At 43.0% G+C, this 22239-nt stretch overlaps 1 protein-coding gene and 1 long non-coding RNA gene across 4 annotated transcripts in view; one reads left to right on the top strand and one right to left on the bottom strand.

Moving 5' to 3' along the window:
* The window catches only part of LOC115139663 (ectonucleotide pyrophosphatase/phosphodiesterase family member 1-like), a 66222-nt gene extending 61687 nt beyond the window's left edge, over positions 1 to 4535 (bottom strand). The window contains exon 1 of one of the 3 annotated variants that reach the window (XM_065026469.1): positions 4183 to 4535. In XM_065026469.1, coding sequence (XP_064882541.1) covers positions 4183 to 4317 — 135 coding nt within the window. In that variant the 5' untranslated portion in view covers positions 4318 to 4535. The remainder of the gene's footprint in view (positions 1 to 4182) is intronic. The other 2 variants (XM_029677287.2, XM_029677289.2) reach the window with 2 other exon arrangements.
* Positions 4536 to 19451: 14916 nt separating this feature from the next.
* Positions 19452 to 20364, top strand: LOC115140529 (uncharacterized). The gene is made up of 2 exons (XR_003865251.2): positions 19452 to 19652; positions 19827 to 20364. It is a non-coding gene; the product is annotated as an uncharacterized LOC115140529 (long non-coding RNA).
* Positions 20365 to 22239: the final 1875 nt, after the last annotated feature.

The raw sequence follows: 22239 nt of genomic DNA, 5'->3' as shown, positions 1-22239 counted from the left end.
AAAAGTTCAATTCTCCACATCTGGGTCTTGGCCCTCTCTAATAGAGAAGTAAAAGCAGGTCATAAACAAGCTCCCCTCCTCCTAGCTGCCTGGTGAGCTGCTCTGCCTGGCCCCTTTTGCCCAGGGAAGGGTGAATAGCTGGGGCTTTGTAATTAGCGGGGATATTCAAAGACTGGATCTCAGGGGTTTAAAGTTTCAACTAAGTCAGCTGATGATAAAGGGAAGATATCCAGCAGTCTTATCAACACGGCTTAAAGAGGGTCTCAATTCGGGGCTAACAGGACATGTCAGGATTAGTACTGAGGTCTAATTGGCATGGAGTTCTCTCATTATCAATTAAAACCAAGGACCAGTAATAAAGAGCTTGACGTAAAGAAGACAGGTAGACAGGTCAAGACAGGAAGACAGGTCAACTTGGAGTGCTTTGAAAACTCAGATTTTTTTTTTCAAGAATCAAATGCTGTACAATGTGTGATCTGTCAGGTGTAGCTTGTGTGAGTGAGTGAGTGAGTGAGTGAGTGAGTGAGTGAGTGAGTGAGTGAGTGAGTGAGTGAGTGAGTGAGAGACCTGGCTGGTGTCCTGAGAAGCCAGGACTACAGTGCAGTACCTAACCGAGTTCTAGGGAAAGCAAACGCACTGTCTGGTGGAAACCTACTGCAGGCGCCTGAGGACACTATACTGGTTTAAAGAGTAAATCTCACAACCCCATGTTGGGAGTATATACACACACACACACCTCAAAAAATGTGTAGTTGCAAAAAAAGGATTTAAAATGATAAAACATCTCCAGGTTTATTGAGCAAGACTCAACTCTTAACTACTCAAAAATGTAAATATATACACGTTTGATTCCCATGTGCTTTGACTCCTAGTGCCTTGCTATATGCTCAGCATCCTATAAGGAATCCTGTTTTTGGTAGAATTCATGGCAACACGCTCTAATACTGCCATGTGTTGTACTTTTTTTTCCTTAGTAGTGGTTTCTTTGCAGCAATTTGACCATGAAGGCCTGATTCACACAGTCTCCTCTGAACAGTTGATATTGAGATGTGTCTGTTACATGAACTCTGTGAAGCATTTATTTGGGCTGCAATCTGGAGGTGCAGTTAACTCTAAATTATCTTATCCTCTGCAGCAGTGTCTTCCTTTCCTGTGGCGGTCCTCATGAGAGCCAGTTTCATCATAGCGCTTGAGGTTTTTCGACGGCACTTGAAGAAACTTTCAAAGTTCTTGAAATTTTCTGGATTGACTGGCCTTCATGTCTTAAAGTAATGATGGACTATCGTTTCACTTTGCTTATTTGAGCTTTTCTTGCCATAATATGGATTTGGTCTTTTACCAAATAGGACTGTCTTCTGTATACCACCCATACCTTGTTACGACACAACTGATTGGCTCAAACGCATTAAGAAAAAAATTCCAGAAATTAACAAGTCACATCTGTTAATTCAAATGCATTCCAGGTGACTACCTAAAGAAGCTGGTTGAGAGAATGCCTAGAGTGTGCAAAGCTGTCAGGCGCCTGAAATTTCAGCCTGTTTTGGTGGGATGGAGTTTTGGTCTGCCTGGTGTAAATTAGTTAATTAATAAGAAAGAGAGTTCCAATAAGAAAGAGAGTTCAAAACCTCTGCCAATAACAGCTAGTTTTCTTCCCCTCCCCACTCAGACCACCCCCAGACGTGTCCTTTTTATCCACGCAAAACTTGGTGCAAAACAAATCCCACCGTACCTTCTCCACTATGCAATCTGGTTTCTGAGTTGGTCATGGGTGCACCTCAGCCACGCTCAAGGTCCTAAACGATATCATAACCGCTATCGATAATAGACAGTACAGTCTTCATCGACCTGGCCAAGGCTTTCGACTGTCAGTCACTGCATTCTTATCGGCAGACTCAATAGCCTTGGTTTCTCAAATGACTGCCTCGCCTGGTTCACCAACTACTTCTCAAATAGAGTTAAGTGTGTCAAATCGGAGGGCCTGTTGTCCGGACCTCTGGCAGTCTCTATGGGGGTGCCACAGGGTTCAATTCTCGGGCCAACTCATTTCTCTGTATATATATCAATGATGTTGCTCTTGCTGCTGATAATTCTCTGATCCACTTCTACGCAGATGACATCATTCTGTATACATCTGGCCCTTCTTTGGACACTGTGTTAACAAACCTCCAGACGAGCTTCAATGCCATAAGATCTCCATGCCTCCAACTGCTTTTAAATGCTAGTAAAACTAAATGCATGCTCTTCAACCGATTGCTGCCCGCACCCGCCCGCCCGACTAGCATCACTATTCTGAACGGTTCTGACGTAGAATATGTGGACAACTACAAATACCTAGGTGTCTGGTTAGACTGTAAACTCTCCTTCCAGACTCATATTAATAAGCATCTCCAATCCAATATTAAATCTAGAATTGGCTTCCTATTTTGCAACAATGCCTCCTTCACTCATGCTGCCAAACATACCCTCGTAAAACTCACTATACTACCGATCCTTGACTTTGGCGATGTCATTTACAAAATAGCCTCCAACACTCTACACAGCAAACTGGATGCAGTATATCACAGTGCCATCCGTTTTGTCACCAAAGCCCCATATACTACCCACCACTGCGACCTGTATGCTCTCATTGGCTGGACCTCGCTATATATTCATCACCAAACCCACTGGCTCCAGGTCATCTATAAGTCTTTGCTAGGTAAAGCCCCACCTTAGCTCACTGGTCATCATAGCAACACCCACCCGTAGCACGCACTCCAGCAGGTATATTTCACTGGTCATCCCCAAAGCCAACACCTCAGTTGGCCACCTTTCCTTCCAGTTCTCTGCTGCCAATGACTGGAACGAATTGCAAAAATAACTGAAGCTGGAGTCTCATATCTCCCTCTCTAACTTTAAGCATCAGCTGTCAGAGTAGCTTACTGATCACTGCACCTGTACATAGCCAATCTGTAAATAGCACACCCAACTACCTCATCCCCATATTGTTATTTATCATATTGCACTCCAGTATCTCCACTTGCATATCCTCATCTGCACATCTATCACTCCAGTGTTAATGCTAAATTGTAAGTATTGGTCTCTATGGCCTATTTACTGCCTTTACCTCCCTAATCTTCTACATTTGCACACTGTACATAGTTTTTTTTCTATTGTGTTATTGACTGTACGTTTGTTTATGTGTAACTCTGTGTTGTTGCTTTTGTCGCACTGCTTTGCTTTATCTTGGCCAGGTCGCAGTTGTAAATGATAACTTGCTCTCAACTGGCCTAACTGGTTAAATAAAAGGTGAAATGAAAAAGAAATAAAAACCGCGCCCATGAGTAACCTAGCAACATTCAAAGCCATGCTGATTGGTCAGAGTTTGGACGTTCCCTGTGACGAAGTGAGAGGGAGTTTGCTCGTGCCTGCCATGAACTGCGGGAGGGGCACAGTTTCACTGCAAGCAACTGTAGATAGCTAACATTACATGATTGGCAGTAATAGTGAATCAATGGAGCTAGCTTTGCCCATTCAGCTAGAGCTAGCATCTTTTAGTTGCCAACTAGCAGAAATGTCATGTAACTAAGTTTCCCAATAGACCTTTCGTTAACCACACTAAGCTAACGCTAGACAACATCAGCCCAATCGGCGTTGTAAAATAGCGAAAACACTTGTTATAATTCAGTTTACTTACCTCCAAAAACAATGCAGCTACCAATCTGGTCAGTCAGGCTCGCTGCAATCACTCACGAAAAAGCTACATGCAACTTCATATCCAAATTCGGGAAAATGCAAGGTATGGATGGCAGTGTTTTGTTTTGGTGGAGATTCCGTCTGTATAGCCTTCTCCCACACACCTTTAATTCTCACAGGGAACAACCGAACTCTGACCAGTCAGCGGGGCTTTGAAAGTTGCTATCTTTCTTATGGGCATGGTTTTGCAACAAGTTTGGCTGGATAAAAACGATAACCCCCAGACAGTCCTAGCGAAATTCTTGCTTGAGAAATTGCTCTTTGCTAACAAGCTATATGTTTATTTACCTGTTTAATTGAAAAACAAATCCCAGTAAGTTGCTTAATTGTTACCTAGAAATTATTTGGATTTTAAGATAAAACAAAAGGCTGCATTGGACCTTGAACTAATAATTCAATAGCCTACACAATTAGATTACAGTAACGAAAAGTTACAATAATGCCACTCACCACAACGATTACCATGCAGTTGTTCGACCTCTTGTGGACCTGTCCACTGTGTCTCATCTGATTGTCTCGACCAGGTGAACCTAGTAAATTGGCAGCATGCTCAGTTGAATGTTCATCCCCTTTGGATATTTCCATTCTGCAGGGTTGGTCACGACAGTTTTTGTCCCAGGAGTTTGTCACAGAAATTATTAGCAGTTTTAAGAGGATAATCTGGTCCCCTTTTTGCCTTCAGATTTTGTAGGTCTCAAAGAAGAACCGCCTTCTTTTTATCTTGACTCTCAAAGTTTGTATTGTAATTCTTTCACCATGTGCAGCCAGCTGAGCCAGGGTGAAGTAGGGTATTGGAGTAGTAACCCTATAATAGTCAAGAGTGAGCCAAGACCACGCGCGCTCAAGTCTGCCCTCTTCACGCTAGAGGAAATATCTAAAATAGACTCCACCATACATATTTAGAGCTAAAGTTGCAACAAGTGTGTTGTGTTGTTTTCAACCAGAACATGTAATATTACATTAATTTACTATACAATAACTGCCCGGATAATACTTTTAGTTACTAAGAACATTATTGGAACGTTCCATGAACGTTGCACCAATGTTCCCTAAGGGTTTCATGCTATTTGAAGGCTCTCTTTTGGTTGTATGAAGGTAATGGGGAACGTTCTCTGAAGGTTATAAAGTTAGAAACGTTCTGGGAATGTTCTCAGAAGGTTACCATTGGTCCCTAAAGGTTCAAACGGATGGTTTTCTTAATGTTCTTTGAACGTGCTCTTTTGGTTGTATGACGGTAGCAGGGAACGTTCTGGAAACGTTCTCTGAAGGTTACAAAGTTGGGATCAAACACACACCCAGGATTACACAATTCAATTTGAACAGTTAACATAATTGTTTCATTCATCAATTTGTTTTATAAAACGGGTTCGGAGAGATCTACTAATCTAATCTAATCATATTGCACTTCCGGGTTGGAGCGAGCGGTCGCATCTGCACTCGGTCCGCAGGTAGTATTACATTTCATTACATTTCATTATAGTACAACGGTTTGATTTGTCTAATCTTAGCAATTTCTTCTTAGCTAGCTACATAGCCGTCTTTGTATCATAGATAATTGCGTAATTATCGTATTTCGTCGTCCTAACGCAGTCTACACTGCCCTGCAGCTAGCCAGCTAGCTAACGTCCACCGTTAGCTAGTCCACCGTCTACCGATTAGCAGCACAACTATTACACTCAACTGAACGACTTGATTAGTGTAGTGTTAGCTAGCTACATAGTTGTCTTTGCTGTCTTCGTATCCAAGATAATTGTGTAGTTTAGAGTGTGTAGTTTTATGTCGTCCTTAACATAGGAGACTCTGCTAGCTAGCCAACAGCTAGCCAACGTCTACCGAACAGAACTTCTGCACTCAACAATCCGGTCGCATTTCGCTTCGCTCCACAGGTAGTATCACATTTTTCATTTCATTTCATTACAGTACAACGGCTTGATTTGTTTGATCGTAGCTAGCTACATAGCTAGCTACATAGCCGTCTTTGTATCAAAGATAATTGTGTAGTCTAGAGCGATTTCCTAGGTTAGCTAGCCAGCTATTGTCGTTCTTTAACGCAACGTAACGTAATCAACACTGCTAGCTAGCCCCGAATAGCAGCACAGTAGAAACTATTACACTCAACGGAACGACTTGATTAGTGTAGTGTCAACAACGCAGCCAATGCCAGCTAGCCTACATAGTCAACAACGCAGCCTCTGCCAGCTAGCCTACTTCAGCAGTACTGTATCATTTTAATCATTTTAGTCAATAAGATTCTTGCTACGTAAGCTTAACTTCCTGAACACTCGAGACGTGTAGTCCACTTGTCATCCCAATCTCCTTTGCATTAGCGTAGCCTCTTGTGTAGCCTGTCAACTATGTGTCTGTCTATCCCTGTTCTCTCCTCTCTGCACAGACCATACAAACGCTCCACACCGCGTGGCCGCGGCCACCTAATCTGGTGGTCCCAGCGCGCACGACCCACGTGGAGTTCCAGGTCTCCGGTAGCCTCTGGAACTGCCGATCTGCGGCCAACAAGGCAGAGTTCATCTCAGCCTATGTCTCCCTCCAGTCCCTCGACTTCTTGGCACTGACGGAAACATGGATCACCACAGACAACACTGCTACTCCTACTGCTCTCTCTTCGCCTGCCCACGTGTTCTCGCACACCCCGAGAGCTTCTGGTCAGCGGGGTGGTGGCACCGGGATCCTCATCTCTCCCAAGTGGTCATTCTCTCTTTCTCCCCTTACCCATCTGTCTATCGCCTCCTTTGAATTCCATGCTGTCACAGTTACCAGCCCTTTCAAGCTTAACATCCTTATCATTTATCGCCCTCCAGGTTCCCTCGGAGAGTTCATCAATGAGCTTGATGCCTTGATAAGCTCCTTTCCTGAGGACGGCTCACCTCTCACAGTTCTGGGCGACTTTAACCTCCCCACGCCTACCTTTGACTCATTCCTCTCTGCCTCCTTCTTTCCACTCCTCTCCTCTTTTGACCTCACCCTCTCACCTTCCCCCTACTCACAAGGCAGGAAATACGCTCGACCTCATCTTTACTAGATGCTGTTCTTCCACTAACCTCGTTGCAACTCCCCTCCAAGTCTCCGACCACTACCTTGTATCCTTTTCCTCTCGCTCTCATCCAACACTTCCCACACTGCCCCTACTCGGATGGTATCGCGCCGTCCCAACCTTCGCTCTCTCTCCCCGCTACTCTCTCCTCTTCCATCCTATCATCTCTTCCCTCTGCTCAAACCTTCTCCAACCTATCTCCTGATTCTGCCTCCTCAACCCTCCTCTCCTCCCTTTCTGCATCCTTTGACTCTCTATGTCCCCTATCCTCCAGGCCGGCTCGGTCCTCCCCTCCCGCTCCGTGGCTCGACGACTCATTGCGAGCTCACAGAACAGGGCTCCGGGCAGCCGAGCGGAAATGGAGGAAAACTCGCCTCCCTGCGGACCTGACATCTTTTCACTCCCTCCTCTCTACATTTTCCTCTTCCCTCTCTGCTGCTAAAGCCACTTTCTACCACTCTAAATTCCAAGCATCTGCCTCTAACCCTAGGAAGCTCTTTGCAACCTTCTCCTCCCTCCTGAATCCTCCCCCCCTCCCCCTCCTCCCTCTCTGCAGATGACTTCGTCAACCATTTTGAAAAGAAGGTCGACGACATCCGATCCTCGTTTGCTAAGTCAAACGACACCGCTGGTTCTGCTCACACTGCCCTACCCTGTGCTCTGACCTCTTTCTCCCCTCTCTCTCCAGATGAAATCTCGCGTCTTGTGACGGCCGGCCGCCCAACAACCTGCCCGCTTGACCCTATCCCCTCCTCTCTTCTCCAGACCATTTCCGGAGACCTTCTCCCTTACCTCACCTCGCTCATCAACTCATCCCTGACCGCTGGCTACGTCCCCTCCGTCTTCAAGAGAGCGAGAGTTGCACCCCTTCTGAAAAAACCTACACTCGATCCCTCCGATGTCAACAACTACAGACCAGTATCCCTTCTTTCTTTTCTCTCCAAAACTCTTGAACGTGCCGTCCTTGGCCAGCTCTCCCGCTATCTCTCTCAGAATGACCTTCTTGATCCAAATCAGTCAGGTTTCAAGACTAGTCATTCAACTGAGACTGCTCTTCTCTGTATCACGGAGGCGCTCCGCACTGCTAAAGCTAACTCTCTCTCCTCTGCTCTCATCCTTCTAGACCTATCGGCTGCCTTCGATACTGTGAACCATCAGATCCTCCTCTCCACCCTCTCCGAGTTGGGCATCTCCGGCGCGGCCCACGCTTGGATTGCGCCCTACCTGACAGGTCGCTCCTACCAGGTGGCGTGGCGAGAATCCGTCTCCACACCACGTGCTCTCACCACTGGTGTCCCCCAGGGCTCTGTTCTAGGCCCTCTCCTATTCTCGCTATACACCAAGTCACTTGGCTCTGTCATAACCTCACATGGTCTCTCCTATCATTGCTATGCAGACGACACACAATTAATCTTCTCCTTTCCCCCTTCTGATGACCAGGTGGCGAATCGCATCTCTGCATGTCTGGCAGACATATCCGTGTGGATGACGGATCACCACCTCAAGCTGAACCTCGGCAAGACGGAGCTGCTCTTCCTCCCGGGGAAGGACTGCCCGTTCCATGATCTCGCCATCACGGTTGACAACTCCATTGTGTCCTCCTCCCAGAGCGCTAAGAACCTTGGCGTGATCCTGGACAACACCCTGTCGTTCTCAACTAACATCAAGGCGGTGGCCCGTTCCTGTAGGTTCATGCTCTACAACATCCGCAGAGTACGACCCTGCCTCACACAGGAAGCGGCGCAGGTCCTAATCCAGGCACTTGTCATCTCCCGTCTGGATTACTGCAACTCGCTGTTGGCTGGGCTCCCTGCCTGTGCCATTAAACCCCTACAACTCATCCAGAACGCCGCAGCCCGTCTGGTGTTCAACCTTCCCAAGTTCTCTCACGTCACCCCGCTCCTCCGCTCCCTCCACTGGCTTCCAGTTGAAGCTCGCATCCGCTACAAGACCATGGTGCTTGCCTACGGAGCTGTGAGGGGAATGGCACCTCAGTACCTCCAGGCTCTGATCAGGCCCTACACCCAAACAAGGGCACTGCGTTCATCCACCTCTGGCCTGCTCGCCTCCCTACCACTGAGGAAGTACAGTTCCCGCTCAGCCCAGTCAAAACTGTTCGCTGCTCTGGCCCCCCAATGGTGGAACAAACTCCCTCACGACGCCAGGACAGCGGAGTCAATCACCACCTTCCGGAGACACCTGAAACCCCACCTCTTTAAGGAATACCTAGGATAGGATAAAGTAATCCCTCTCACCCCCCCTCCCCCTTAAAAGATTTAGATGCACTACTGTTCCACTGGATGTCATAAGGTGAATGCACCAATTTGTAAGTCGCTCTGGATAAGAGCGTCTGCTAAATGACTTAAATGTAAATGTAAATGTAATCTGATTGGCACACACATGCTGGCACAATTAAATATGAACAGTTAGTTCTGATATTTATTCTCGGTAATAGCAATTACCCCACTGAAGATATTTTTTTTATATACTCGGTACTAACTGACTTGATATTGGCAAATAAAACTCATGGAATAAAAAGGAACATTTGAAGTTTTCCAAAACTTAAAAATAACTAATATTGTCACAAGATGGAGGGAATATTGGAACATCACTAACGATATTTCAGTTAACAAAATATACACTTCATCCAGTATACTCTATTGTATATATTTTATTATACAACAGAAAAATCACATATTCTACAGCACAACGGTAGTCATGTCTTAAATGTAAAACTAACAATGACTCAATAATCCATGAGTTCTGCGAATGCTATAAAGTCCAAATGTTATGGGCGGAGTTGTATGTCAGAAGTATCACAATGTAAATGTACTTTTAATCTGTTTGTCTGCATATTTCAAGACACGAGTTGGACAATACTTTTCTCATCAATCATCTTGAAGAAATGCACACAACTGGAAATCAACCAATCCTCCATCGCTAACACAATGGACAAGTTAAATACTTTATTATTTAAATATTGAAAGTGCATGGGTGACAGAGAAACGAAATGGTACAGTTTGAGGCCATGTGGCAGGGTGCTGGAGATGGATGGGAGTGGGAGCAGGTGGGTCTGGCCAGGTGTGATGTCGCTGATGTTTGTGTGCGTTTGTATGCTGTCTTTTGTATGTACATGTTTTGTATTGTTTGAAAAAAATCTATACAATCTTACCAAAAAATACAATATTAACATTTAACACATTTATACATTTTAGTAACAAATTGAGGAATGTGCAATCTGATTGGCACACACATATACATAACACACAGGATTACACAATTGTCTTGTCTGAACACGGTCTAACTTACAGGGGCGTCAAGGGCTCACTCCTCCACAACCTCCTCTGCAACCTATAAAACAAATTAAATACTATTATCAGGGTTCTTAAGGATATTGTGTCCTTCCTAAAAGTTGAGCATTATGCATTGGTAGTTCATTGGTATCTAACTTGTGTTTAAAAACATTTCACTGCTTTGACCAGAAAAATCAGAAATCATATGCATTTTCTGGGTTTTAAATCCAAACCAGAATGGAAAAATAAAACATGACTCAATCCAATGCTTTAATGGGGGGAGCCATTGGTAAACACTGAGGGAGGCAGAGCAGGGTTTCTTAAACTATGGCTCAGGACCCAAAGTGGTCCCTGGGTGGGAATGTGAGAGGTGTGTCACAAGTTAATACATTTATAGTCACATATAATACAATTTCTTCTTAATTTGGGTTGCTGGAGTACAGTTAATTCCTCATTTGGTTCATGAGCAGAAACCCTGAGGTAGAGAATCGGGACATAACACAAATCATGTCACATACAAACAAAGGTGATGAGAGAGAGAATGCTCTATTGGTCAGAATGCAGACTGGGAGCAGAACCCTGACCGGGAAAGACTTTCACCACCTGGGATAAATGATTGTCACCAACTGTTGGTGTACTTTGTAAGAGCCATTTTGCCAGTCTGGTTGGGATTCAAGAAAACTGCACAGTGCAGAAAGCGCACTGATTACTTTCTGTGTAGCAGTGACTTTGGTTGTGATGGCAGTGTGTCACATTCTGTAAATAAAACCCAAACTCTCATTCCATGTCACACATTCAGAATCTGCAGCCTAAGGATAGGATATACACACAGGAGGACCAAGGACAATATTAATCCCCCTCCAGACCCCTGACTCTCTTAGGCATTCGGCCCATGTCTCAATCAGACCCCAATAAATGTTTGGGTTCAACCATGTACAGTTGAAGTTGGAAGTTTACATACACCTTAGCCAAATACATTTAAACTCAGTTTTTTCCACAATTCCTGACATTTAATCCTAGCAAAAATTCCCTGTCTTAGGTCAGTTAGGATCACCACTTTATTTTAAGAATGTGAAATGTCAGAAGAGTAGAGAGAATTATTTCTTTCAGCTTTTATTTCTTTCATCACATTCCCAGTGGGTCAGAAGTTTAAGTGTGCCTTGAATTCTAAATAAATCACAGAAAGTGTAACCAGCAAAGCACCCCACACCAGTGCACCTCCTCCTCCATGCTTCACGGTGGGAACCACACATGCAGAGATCATCCGTTCACCTACTCTGCATCTCACAAAGACACGGCGGTTGGAACCTAAAATCAAAAATTTGGACTCATCAGACCAAAGGATAGATTTCCACTGGTCTAATGTCCATTGCTCGTGTTTCTTGGCCCAAGCTAGTCTCTTCTCATTATTGGTGTCCTTTATTAGTGGTTTCTTTGCAGCAATTCAACCATGAAGGCCTGATTCACACAGTCTCCTCTGAACAGTTGATGTTGAGATGTGTCTGTTACTTGAACTCTGTGAAGCGTTTATTTGGGCTGCAATTTCTGAGGCTGGTAACTCTAATGAACTTATCCTCTGCAGCAGAGCCTTTGCTTTCCTGTGGCGGTCCTCATGAGAGCCAATTTTGTCATAGCGCTTGATGGTTTTTGTGCACTTGAAGAAACTTTCGAAGTTCGTGAAATTTTCTAGATTGACTGACTTTCATGTCTTAAAGTAATGCCGGTGTGTCATTTATCTTTGCTTATTTGAGCTGTTATTAGCATAATATGGACTTTTACCAAATAGAGCTATCTTCTGTGTACCACCTCTACCTGATTGTCTCAAACACATTAAGAAGGAAAGACATTTCACAAATTAACTTTTAACAAGGCACACCTGTTAATTGAAATGCATTCCAGGTGAGCATAGAAAAACATTCAAATTAATTGGACTATTAACTATGGCCTTTGTGCTAAACTTAAAACTATTGCAGGATTCCAAACAACCGTGCTGATGAAGCTGGAGACAATTATCGAGAACTAGGTGGAACTCCTGACAATTCAGCGACAGCTGCTAGCCGCTGGAGTGCAGGACCTGCCAGGAGAAGTCCTGCAAAGACCTTGTAGGACCAAGGAAGAGTTGGAAGACCTCAGCAAATGTCTGGAGGAGGCCACCACAAGAAAAACAATCAGTTGTAAATCACAGTATTTAGGATGATGGGATAACTGCCACTCAATTTTGTCTGTCATTTTAGATCCATTACTTCCGTTCCCTGGTGGGAAGGGACCTTAACACGATGGTGTGCAAGGTCCTCTGCAAAATTGCTACCAATGTCATCAAACACTACAGCTTGAGAGGGAGGAGGGAGAAACGGTCCTTCCAGGACCTTGTGATTTGCAGGTTAATAACCAGTAGGTTCAATACTAACATACACTGAGTGTACAAAACATGAAGAACACCTTCCTAATATTGAGAGCAGGTGTTCATAATGTTTTCTACACTCAGTGTATATGTCTGTCTAGGGTTACAAAATGTGGGAAATTTCAATAAATTCCATGGTATTCTTGAATGCCGGTTGACGGAGGGAATAAGCAGGGAATCCAGAATTTTCCAACCAGGATTTCTAGGAAACCAGGGAATTGAAGATGGTGCCCCACCAAAATCAAGCGAAGAAACAGGTTTGTTTTCACACTACAGAACAAAACTGAGCTAAGCTTTACTGGGCTGGCATTGTTACACATTGAACACAATTGCAACATCATTCCTAGGGTTCTAATTAGCCACTTGATACACGGGTTACTGATAGACTGTTTATGAAGCACCTCTCCATCTCCTCCATGCATCAAATGAGATTTGCCTGTAGAGTCTAAGACATTGGGGGAAGGGGGGTGCTAAGCTAACATGGATTTTTTTTAAAGATGGTCATACTATGGATCATTTAGCTATTTGATTTGGAATATTTGGACCCCTTTAGGCATATTTTTTTTAAATTGATTTTGCCCGAATACTAAAGCCCATAGAAACGCATTGAATAACACATTCAAAAATGGCAAAAGAACAGACCAAAAATAAATCATCAGAAACAATGTTTTGTATTGTCTGTCCTAAAACTAGGAGATATTAAAACAAAATCGGCAAATACATCTATATATATATATATTATACAGTTGAAGTTGGAAGTTTACGTACACTTAGGTTGGAGTCATTAAAACTCGTTTTTCAACCACTCCACAAATTTCTTGTTACAAACTACAGTTTTGGCAAGTCGGTTAGGACATCTACTTCGTACATGACACAAGTAATTTTTCCAACAATTGTTTACAGACAGATTATTTAACTTATTGTATCACAATTTCAGTGGGTCAGAAGTTTACATACACTAAGTTGACTGTGCCTTTAAACAGCTTGGAAAATTCCAGAAAATGTCATGGCTTTAGAAGCTTCTGATAGGCTAGTTGACATAATTTGAGTCAATTGGAGGTGTACCTGTGGATGTATTTCAAGGCCTACCTTCAAACTTAGTGCCTCTTTGCTTGACATCATGGGAAAATCAAAAGAAATCAGCCAAGACAAATTGTAGACCCCCACAAGTCTGGTTCATCCTTGGGAGCAATTTCCAAATGCCTGAAGGTACCACGTTCATCTGTACAAACAATTGCACGCAAGTATAAACACCATGGGACCATGCAGCCGTCATACCGCTCAGGAATGAGACGCGTTCTGTCTCCTAGAGATGAATGTACTTTGGTGTGTACCAAAATATTCCACGTTCGCTACCACCATGAACAAATCTAGGTCATCCACTGACTGAAGCCTGCTTAACCACTTGAGTCAGTTATTACAAGACATCACAATAAGTCACAAAAAAAAAAAAAATCAGAAGAGCCTTGGAAATAACTCTCTTAAAGTGTATCCATATGTGCAGCAATTATAGCTAATAACATCTTTGCTAATTACATCTAGGAAAATGCATCATGGGCTCCAGGGCTAGGCCAATTTACTGTATTCACCTGAGAGCAGTTGAACTACACAGTTTTGCCTTCTATCTACCTACATTTACATTTAACATTTAAGTCATTTAGCAGACGCTCTTATCCAGAGCGACTTACAAATTGGTGCATTCACCTTATGACATCCAGTGGAACAGTAGTGCATCTAAATCTTTTAAGGGGGGGGGGGGGGATTACTTTATCCTATCCTAGGTATTCCTTAAAGAGGTGGGGTTTCAGGTGTCTCCGGAAGGTGGTGATTGACTCCGCTGTCCTGGCGTCGTGAGGGAGTTTGTTCCACCATTGGGGGGCCAGAGCAGCGAACAGTTTTGACTGGGCTGAGCGGGAACTGTACTTCCTCAGTGGTAGGGAGGCGAGCAGGCCAGAGGTGGATGAACGCAGTGCCCTTGTTTGGGTGTAGGGCCTGATCAGAGCCTGGAGGTACTGAGGTGCCGTTCCCCTCACAGCTCCGTAGGCAAGCACCATGGTCTTGTAGCGGATGCGAGCTTCAACTGGAAGCCAGTGGAGAGAGCGGAGGAGCGGGGTGACGTGAGAGAACTTGGGAAGGTTGAACACCAGACGGGCTGCGGCGTTCTGGATGAGTTGTAGGGGTTTAATGGCACAGGCAGGGAGCCCAGCCAACAGCGAGTTGCAGTAATCCAGACGGGAGATGACGAGTGCCTGGATTAGGACCTGCGCCGCTTCCTGTGTGAGGCAGGGTCGTACTCTGTTTTTTTTACCTCCACAAGATGGTAGTGTTGTAACTGTCAATACTAGAGCCGCAGTGGGTGAGGCTACACTATTGCAAAGTACAGTACCAGTTTTACAGCATTTTGTCTAATGACAGGCAGACATATTTATTTTTATTCAAACCTGTTTTCCGTAGCATCATACCGTGTTTGTTTTTACAGCATTGGGGTCCAGTAGGATTAGAGTGTCCCACTGTCCCTTAGAGATAATTAGTGCTCATGGTGTGATGATGGGGATCACATGGCCAGAGCTGAGGCAGGAAGACGGTTATCTCTCCCTCGTGTGACACTCAGGATTTACAACATGCCTGGGGTTTACTTTTCCCAGTGCTGCGTGTTTATCTTTGTGTGTGTGTGTGTGTATCTGTGCAAATGTGCTTATCTGTGTGTGTATTTGCTGTCTGTATGTGTGCACATGAGTGTGTGTTTATTTACTGTGTGATGTGCAGTGTGTCCTATGCTCAGTGAACTGGTTGTGCCGCAGCAGTGTGTCTCAGCAGAGAGCCTACAGCTGTCCCCAACCCAGCTGGCTATTAGAATATGACCTTATTTGTGACCCAAACATTCAGCACTTAGTGTCTCCATTACACATTCTCCCTTATTCTTAGAATCTGCTCCCACATTTTGTTCTTGAAAATGACTATTATGTCAATCAGATGGGATGGAGATTCACGGTAAGATCCATACAATTATATTGCTATCAGGGTTCAATGGTTGTGTCCTAATGGCACTCTATTCCCTACCCTATTCCCTCTATGGGCCCTGGTCAAAACAAATGCACTATATAAAAAAATAGGGTGCCATTTGGACCACAGAATGACTAAGGCAGAAACATACCAGTCAAATCCATTAGGGAAAGTAGTCATTGATGGCCAACATGAGCAGAAATAGATAAGCAACAAGTGACAGCGTAACCTCCCCTGGTCTCATACTGCTGATACCACAAAGATTCATGGGTAATGATGTAACGAATAAGGTCAGAATACCCTAACTTTATCTCAGAGCTTGTTGTTTCTGTTTCTTTTGAGTGTTTGGAATTTGAAATAAAATGTACTAGCTTAGCGGCATCGTGTTTGAACAATCAAACCACCTCAGAGGTATTTGAAGGGAGGTCGAGTGGCTCCTCCATCCCAGACGAACAACGACACAAATCATCTGTTAGAAAGTGGTGGGAGGCCCAGCTAACAACAAATGTTCCCACAACTTTAGAGTCTCATTAGGTCACTACCTAACATTTTCATAGGAATGTTCTAATGACGAGCAAGGACTTTTATTTATCTATTCCTTCTATATAGCTGAGCATCTCTCCCTTGTCTTCTTCAAATGTGCTTTGAAGTCAATCTCAGCTCTGTTAAGGCCAGGAACTACAACCTAATAAGGATTTTCCCCCCTTTATCATATCACAATAAACTTTTACCAGTTGAGTGTGGAAACAAAGACTTATTATAAGACTTTTGGATTTAACATTTGGGGAAATATTGTCTTATAATATGCAAATTAGGTGATATTGTATTGAATGTTTTATTCATGTTTGCCTTATTTTACCAGGTAAATTGACTCTCTTACAGCAACGACCTGGGGAATTGTTACAGGGGAGGGCATATCTCATTAAATATGTGCATGCCAAGCAAATACATTTTTCAGTTAAGTAAACACCGGATTTACAGTGCATTTGGAATGTATTCAGACCCCTTGACCTTTTCCACATTTTGTTACGGTACAACCTTGTTCTGAAATTGATTCAATAAAAAATGTTCCTCATCAATCTACACACAATACCCCATAATGACAAAGTGAAAACAGCTTTTTAGACATTTTTGCAAATGTCTTAAAAATAGAAAACTGAAACTCTTTACTCAGTACTTTGTTGAAGCACCTTTGGCAGCGATTACAGCCTTGAGTCTACTTGGGTATGACGCTACAAGCTTGGCACACCTATATTTGGGGAGTTTCTCACATTTTTCTCTGCAGATCCTCTCAATCTCTGTCAGGTTGAATGGGGATTATCGCTGCACAGCTTTTTTCAGGTCTCTCCACAGATGTTCGATCGGGTTCAAGTCTGGGCTTTGGCTGGGCCACTCAAGGACAATCCGAGACTTGTCCCAAAGCCAATCCTGCGTTGTCTTGGCTGTGTGTTGTCCTGTTGGAAACTGAACCTTCATCCCAGTCTGAGGTCCTGAGTGCTCTGGAGCAGGTTTTCATCAAGAATCTCTCTGTACTTTTCTCAGTTCGTATTTGTCTCAATCCTTACTAGTCTCCCAGTCCTCTGCCAACGAAAATCTGAAGAACATCCCTACAGCATGATGCTGCCACCACCATGCGTCACCGTAGGAATGGTGCCAAATTTCCTCCAGACATGACACTTGGCATTCAGGCCAAAGAGTTCAATCTTGGTTTCACCAGACCAGATCATCTTGTTTCTCATGGTCTGAGAGTCCTTTAGGTGCCTTTTGACAAACTCCAAGTGGACTGTCATCTACCTTTCCCTGAGGAGTGGCTTTGTGTAGCCACTCTACCATAAAGGCCTGATTGGTGGAGTGCTGCAGATATGGCTGTCCTTCTGGAAGGTTCTCCCATTTCCACAGTGGAACTTTGGAGCTCTGTCATAGTGACCATTAGGTTCTTGGTTACCTCCCTGAACAAGGCCCTTCTTCCCCAATTGCTCAGCTTGGTCTTGCGGCCAGTTCTAGGAAGAGTCTTGGTAGTTCCATTTAAGAATCTTCCATTTAAGAATGGTGGAGGCCACTGTGTTCTTGGGGACCTTCAATGCTGTAGACATTTTTGGTATCCTTCCTTCAGATCTGTGCCTCGACACATCCTGTCTCGGAGCTCTACAGACAATTCCTTCCAACACATGGCTTGATCTTTACTCTGACATGCACTGTCCACTGTGGGAACTTATATTTTCCAGTATGTGCCATTCCAAATCATGTACAATCAATTGAATTTACCACAGGTGGACTTCAATCAAGTTCTAGAAACCTCTCAAGGATGATCAATGGAAACAGGATGCACCTGAGCTCAATTTTGAGTCTCATAGCAAGGGTCTGAATAATTATGTAAATAAGGTATTTCAGTGTTGTATTTGTAATAAATGTGCAAAAATGTCTAAAAACCTGTTTTCTCTTTGTTATAATGGGGTATTGTGTGTAGACTGATGAGGGAAAATATATATTTCACCAATTTTCGAATTAGGCTGTAACGTAACAAAATGTTGAGAAAGTCCAGGGGTCTGAATACTTTCCGAATGCACTATACTGTTCATAGCAGATTGTGTATAAATATTTTTTTCATTTTACTATCTGTAAAATAGAGAAAGCAGTGTTGTGAGCTACACATAGCTAAACTAATGGTTGAATGGTTGAATTACAGTTTGCAGTAGCTTGGTGGTAGTTGAACTAAATTTGAATCTTGTTAATGTTTTCAGTAGTTAATTACTTTTTTTTGCGATTAAGCGGTTTAGCTAACTCCTGTAACTACACACTACATTTTTGGCAAAGTGTTAATAAAATATGGGTAAGTAAGCAATAATTTTCTTTCTTTTTCAGCATCAGACCTGCCTAATACTAATAGTTTTTGTGATTAATAAGATAAATTACATCTTCTGTTAATATCTGACTCCAGAGTGATCTGTTCTTGCAATTTGTAGTCTATGACATTTCAGATTTAGATAGGAATAATTTTCACGAAGTAACTTGTTTCAGTTAAGTAAACTCTATTTTTATTCAATGGAGCTTAAATTCTCCGTTGTGAATTAATTGGTACCTTGGTAAAAAATATATTTAAAAAACTGAGTCGTTTTTCCAACACTGAAAGAAAGGTACTGTACGTAAAATGAATTTTTTTGTGCATTTTACAGAAGAAAATGTCATCTCGAATAAAAAACACTATGTTTTAAAAGCACCGTGTGTGTCCCTAACCTTGCCAACAGACAAAGAGCTGTGAGTGGATTAGCTCTTCACCAGGGCCTTGATGGGCTCGGCAACATTAACAACGCTTGTAATGAAACCATATTTTTGGGGGAGAACATTTCTGTGGGTCTGATACACATAAATGCTTCTGCAACATTCCCATGAAATGTGTCTAGAACATTAATATATTATATTCTGAGAATATGGCAATCAGGTTCTGTGTATGTTTGGTGGGACGTTGATGGCATATTCTCCTAAAACTTTGACATATTGAAATCGTTCTTCTTTTCAGCAATATCCGTCCCAGATGTCATATACTGTACATCAGCCATCAAGACTATCCAAACCAATGAGAGGTTGATTTTGCAGGACTAGCCTAGCTGGTTGTTTACAGTATTTGTGTTTTGAAGGAGGACAACCTGAGATAACTAGCAACTTGAAATGCTCTCTTTGTGTGTATCAAAGAGAATTCTGGTAGCGTTATTCTTGTTCACAACAATGTTGTCAACATGCAGAGTGGCGCTCCTGGCTGTCACTACACAAACATAGTACAATGCTTGAGGGACCTGTTTGAAGCTGCTCCTCCTCAGTGGCTGTGCTGGGGTTTTGAAGTCGTGGAGGCAGCTCGGCTGGGGCTGGAGAGGGAGAAGAGAGAAAGCTCACTTCTCTTTTTTGCCTCTGGGTTTGGTTTTGATTTGATCATGCAGTCCGCGTCCCCCCCCCCCCCTCTCACTATGCGTCATGTATCCCCACTAGTCCTCACTGTTGGGGAGTAGTGAACTACATCTAGTTTAACTAGTAATTTAACTACACTTTTTAGAAGCTTGGTAGTTTAACTCAATTCAAATCTTGGTGTTTTGAGTAGTTATTAACTTTTTTGTTATGTAGCGGTGAAGGCAGCTAACTACAGGAACTACACACTACTTTTTCTTAAAGAAAAGAAAATATGGTAAAGTAGGCAAGATTTTCCTGTCTTTTTCAACATCAGACCCGCCTAATTCTTCCTCGAAACAAAGTTTTTGTGTCTAATAGGCTAAATTACTAATAGGCTAAATGACATATTCTGTTAACATCTGACTCCATAGTTATCTGTTCTTGAAATTTGTATTCTTTGATATGTCAGATTTAGACATGAGGAGGGAGGGGTATGGCCCAGAGGAGCGGTGCTGGGTTCCTGCGGTGGATATCCTGGATGCTTCGCTGACCAGGGATTTTCATCGTTGGTGCCCTGACCGACCCGCGTCCCTGTGGTCGTCCCCAAGGCCGGTGTCTTCCTGCTGCACCAGTACCGCAGCAGTACCGGTGTATTCCCAGGGCAGCGCATCCGGGGGGTACTACTGTCGCGGATCCCGTCACCGGCCTTCCAGGCATGACTGAACTGGATTCATTTACCAGCAACCCCGGACTGTCTTGTCTCATTACGCACACCTGGTTCCCAATTCCCCAGATTAGTATGTTATATATGTGTCCTCTGTTCCCCATTGTCTTTGTTGGTTGTTTTTACCATGTCCGTTGGTTTTGTGAGAACCTGTGCAGTTGTATCGGCTTCCATGCTACGTGTTATAGTGCACTTGTTTTACTGGTCTTGTCCCATGTATTATTTTGTTGTTTACATCTCGATCTTTTGTTTGGGTGGAGAAAATAAAAAAAAACATTATGTATTCCTGCTCTTGTCTCCTATCATTATACAGTGTGACATTTTGGAACATTTGTGCGTATAATGTGAAGAAATAGCCTAATAGTTTATCAACATTTTAAGCTAAACGTTCTGATCTGTTGCATCAGCCTAATTGCTTAAAAAAAAAAATATGCACGTAGTTGTATTAATTTGGAATCTATTGCATCCCACAACTGTCACAGGGTATGTTTGTTTGTTTTTTGCACAGAAGGACAACTTGACCAATAGAATAGGTAAACCTTTGTAGTATGGTGGATATTAGATTAACATAAGCTAGTGCTTTTGCTGTTCATTAGGATTACTTATCTTATTGGTTGATTAAAAGTAGGCTAAATGTGGACAGTTCTTCTAACACCTTCAATACGTGCCTCAGAATTTGAAAAGAGGGATGCTCGCAGTTGCGTCCTCGATGTGTCTGTCTTCACTTGTAGCCTACTTCTTAGCTGAGGTGCCTGTGAGAAGGACCCGATCACATGATGGGCATTAGCTTACAAGAATTGAAATATCCGAGAGAGCCATGTGAATGAGAGGTGCTTTGGAGCATGGCAGCCGGGAGAAGAAAATTATAATTAGGCTAATATATTCGGCCCAAGGGCATGATGGCCACTTTGGCCAAAAAGGCATGGATTGTTTAGGTGGCATTATGGCTACACAAGGGGGATGCCACCGAGAAATTCGAGGCCTAATGAGAATATTATCATGTGCTTGTCAAATTGTGAATGAGAGACTGATGAAGTGTGTGCAGAAACAAATCAGAGCTCATGCCTTACATGCAACTTTTTTCAAATCATCAGCCTTAGAATGTATTAAAAATCAAAACATATAGCCCAACATTTGTATCACACGTGAAGTTGCACGAAAACCTCTAAATTAAGCATATAGGAGAACCTGTTTCTTTGTTAGCCACTCAACACAGAATAGCCGCCTGCGCTCACTTCCTTGGAAATCTTTTGGAGAAAAGATCCTTTCTATTTTATTCAGCTGTTGTATTGTTCATACTATAAAATAATTTTAAAAAATATCCCACAAATCTTAGCAAATCTTGTCTGCTAAATGAACTAGTGTAGCCCACAGCCATATGGCATAGCCATGTCAGGGCCTAGCATAAGGAGTTTACTATTCTGTTCTTCTGAAATAGACTACATTTTCTTTTAATCATGTTTCTTCAGACCTGTCTAAAATAAATAATAGATTTATTGTGATGGTGTAGACTATATTCAATTGATTTATTATGCTTTTTAAAAACGTAGGCTATGTGAGGAAGCCAGGAGATTTTAACGGTCAATTACCGTGAGACAGGCAGTTTTTTGCTTGATAATCACCGGCTGACAGAATTTCATGACTGCCACAGCCCTAGCTGTGACCCCACTCCCTACGGGTGTCTCAAGGGGAGTTGGGAAATGCAAGAAACTCATTTCCATTTCACACTTGTGTGTAACAGGACAAATATAAGCACCCCACAACTTATTATTATTGGAAAAGCTTTTAGTACGATTATTTGTGAAGTAGACAATGGTCAGAGAACCTTGCTTCAAAATAATGTGAACACTATATGTGTTGTACAATCCTTCATATCATATATCTTACAAAACATCTACAGTACTGCAAGGACCATTAGTGAAGGTTATTGGCCAGAGAGCACACGCAGATGGACAAACTGAGAAACAAACAGACGTGTGTTCAGACAACTGTGTGAGACACAACTGTAGTGCTAAAGATGAAAAGCCGTATCACTTTGTAGTAGGATTCACAAAGATCCAACATTAGCCAAATTGTGACCTCACAACCAATAGAAAAACTGAGAGAACAGCTAAACTAACCTTTAAATTAATAGTTGGGTACATATGACAGCATTTTA

This window comes from Oncorhynchus nerka, linkage group LG13 (assembly GCF_034236695.1).
Source record: "Oncorhynchus nerka isolate Pitt River linkage group LG13, Oner_Uvic_2.0, whole genome shotgun sequence".
In the NCBI taxonomy this organism is placed as follows: Eukaryota; Metazoa; Chordata; class Actinopteri; order Salmoniformes; family Salmonidae; genus Oncorhynchus; species Oncorhynchus nerka.
The sequence above is the reverse complement of the archived record's forward strand: the minus strand, read 5'-3'. Positions and strand labels throughout refer to the sequence as shown.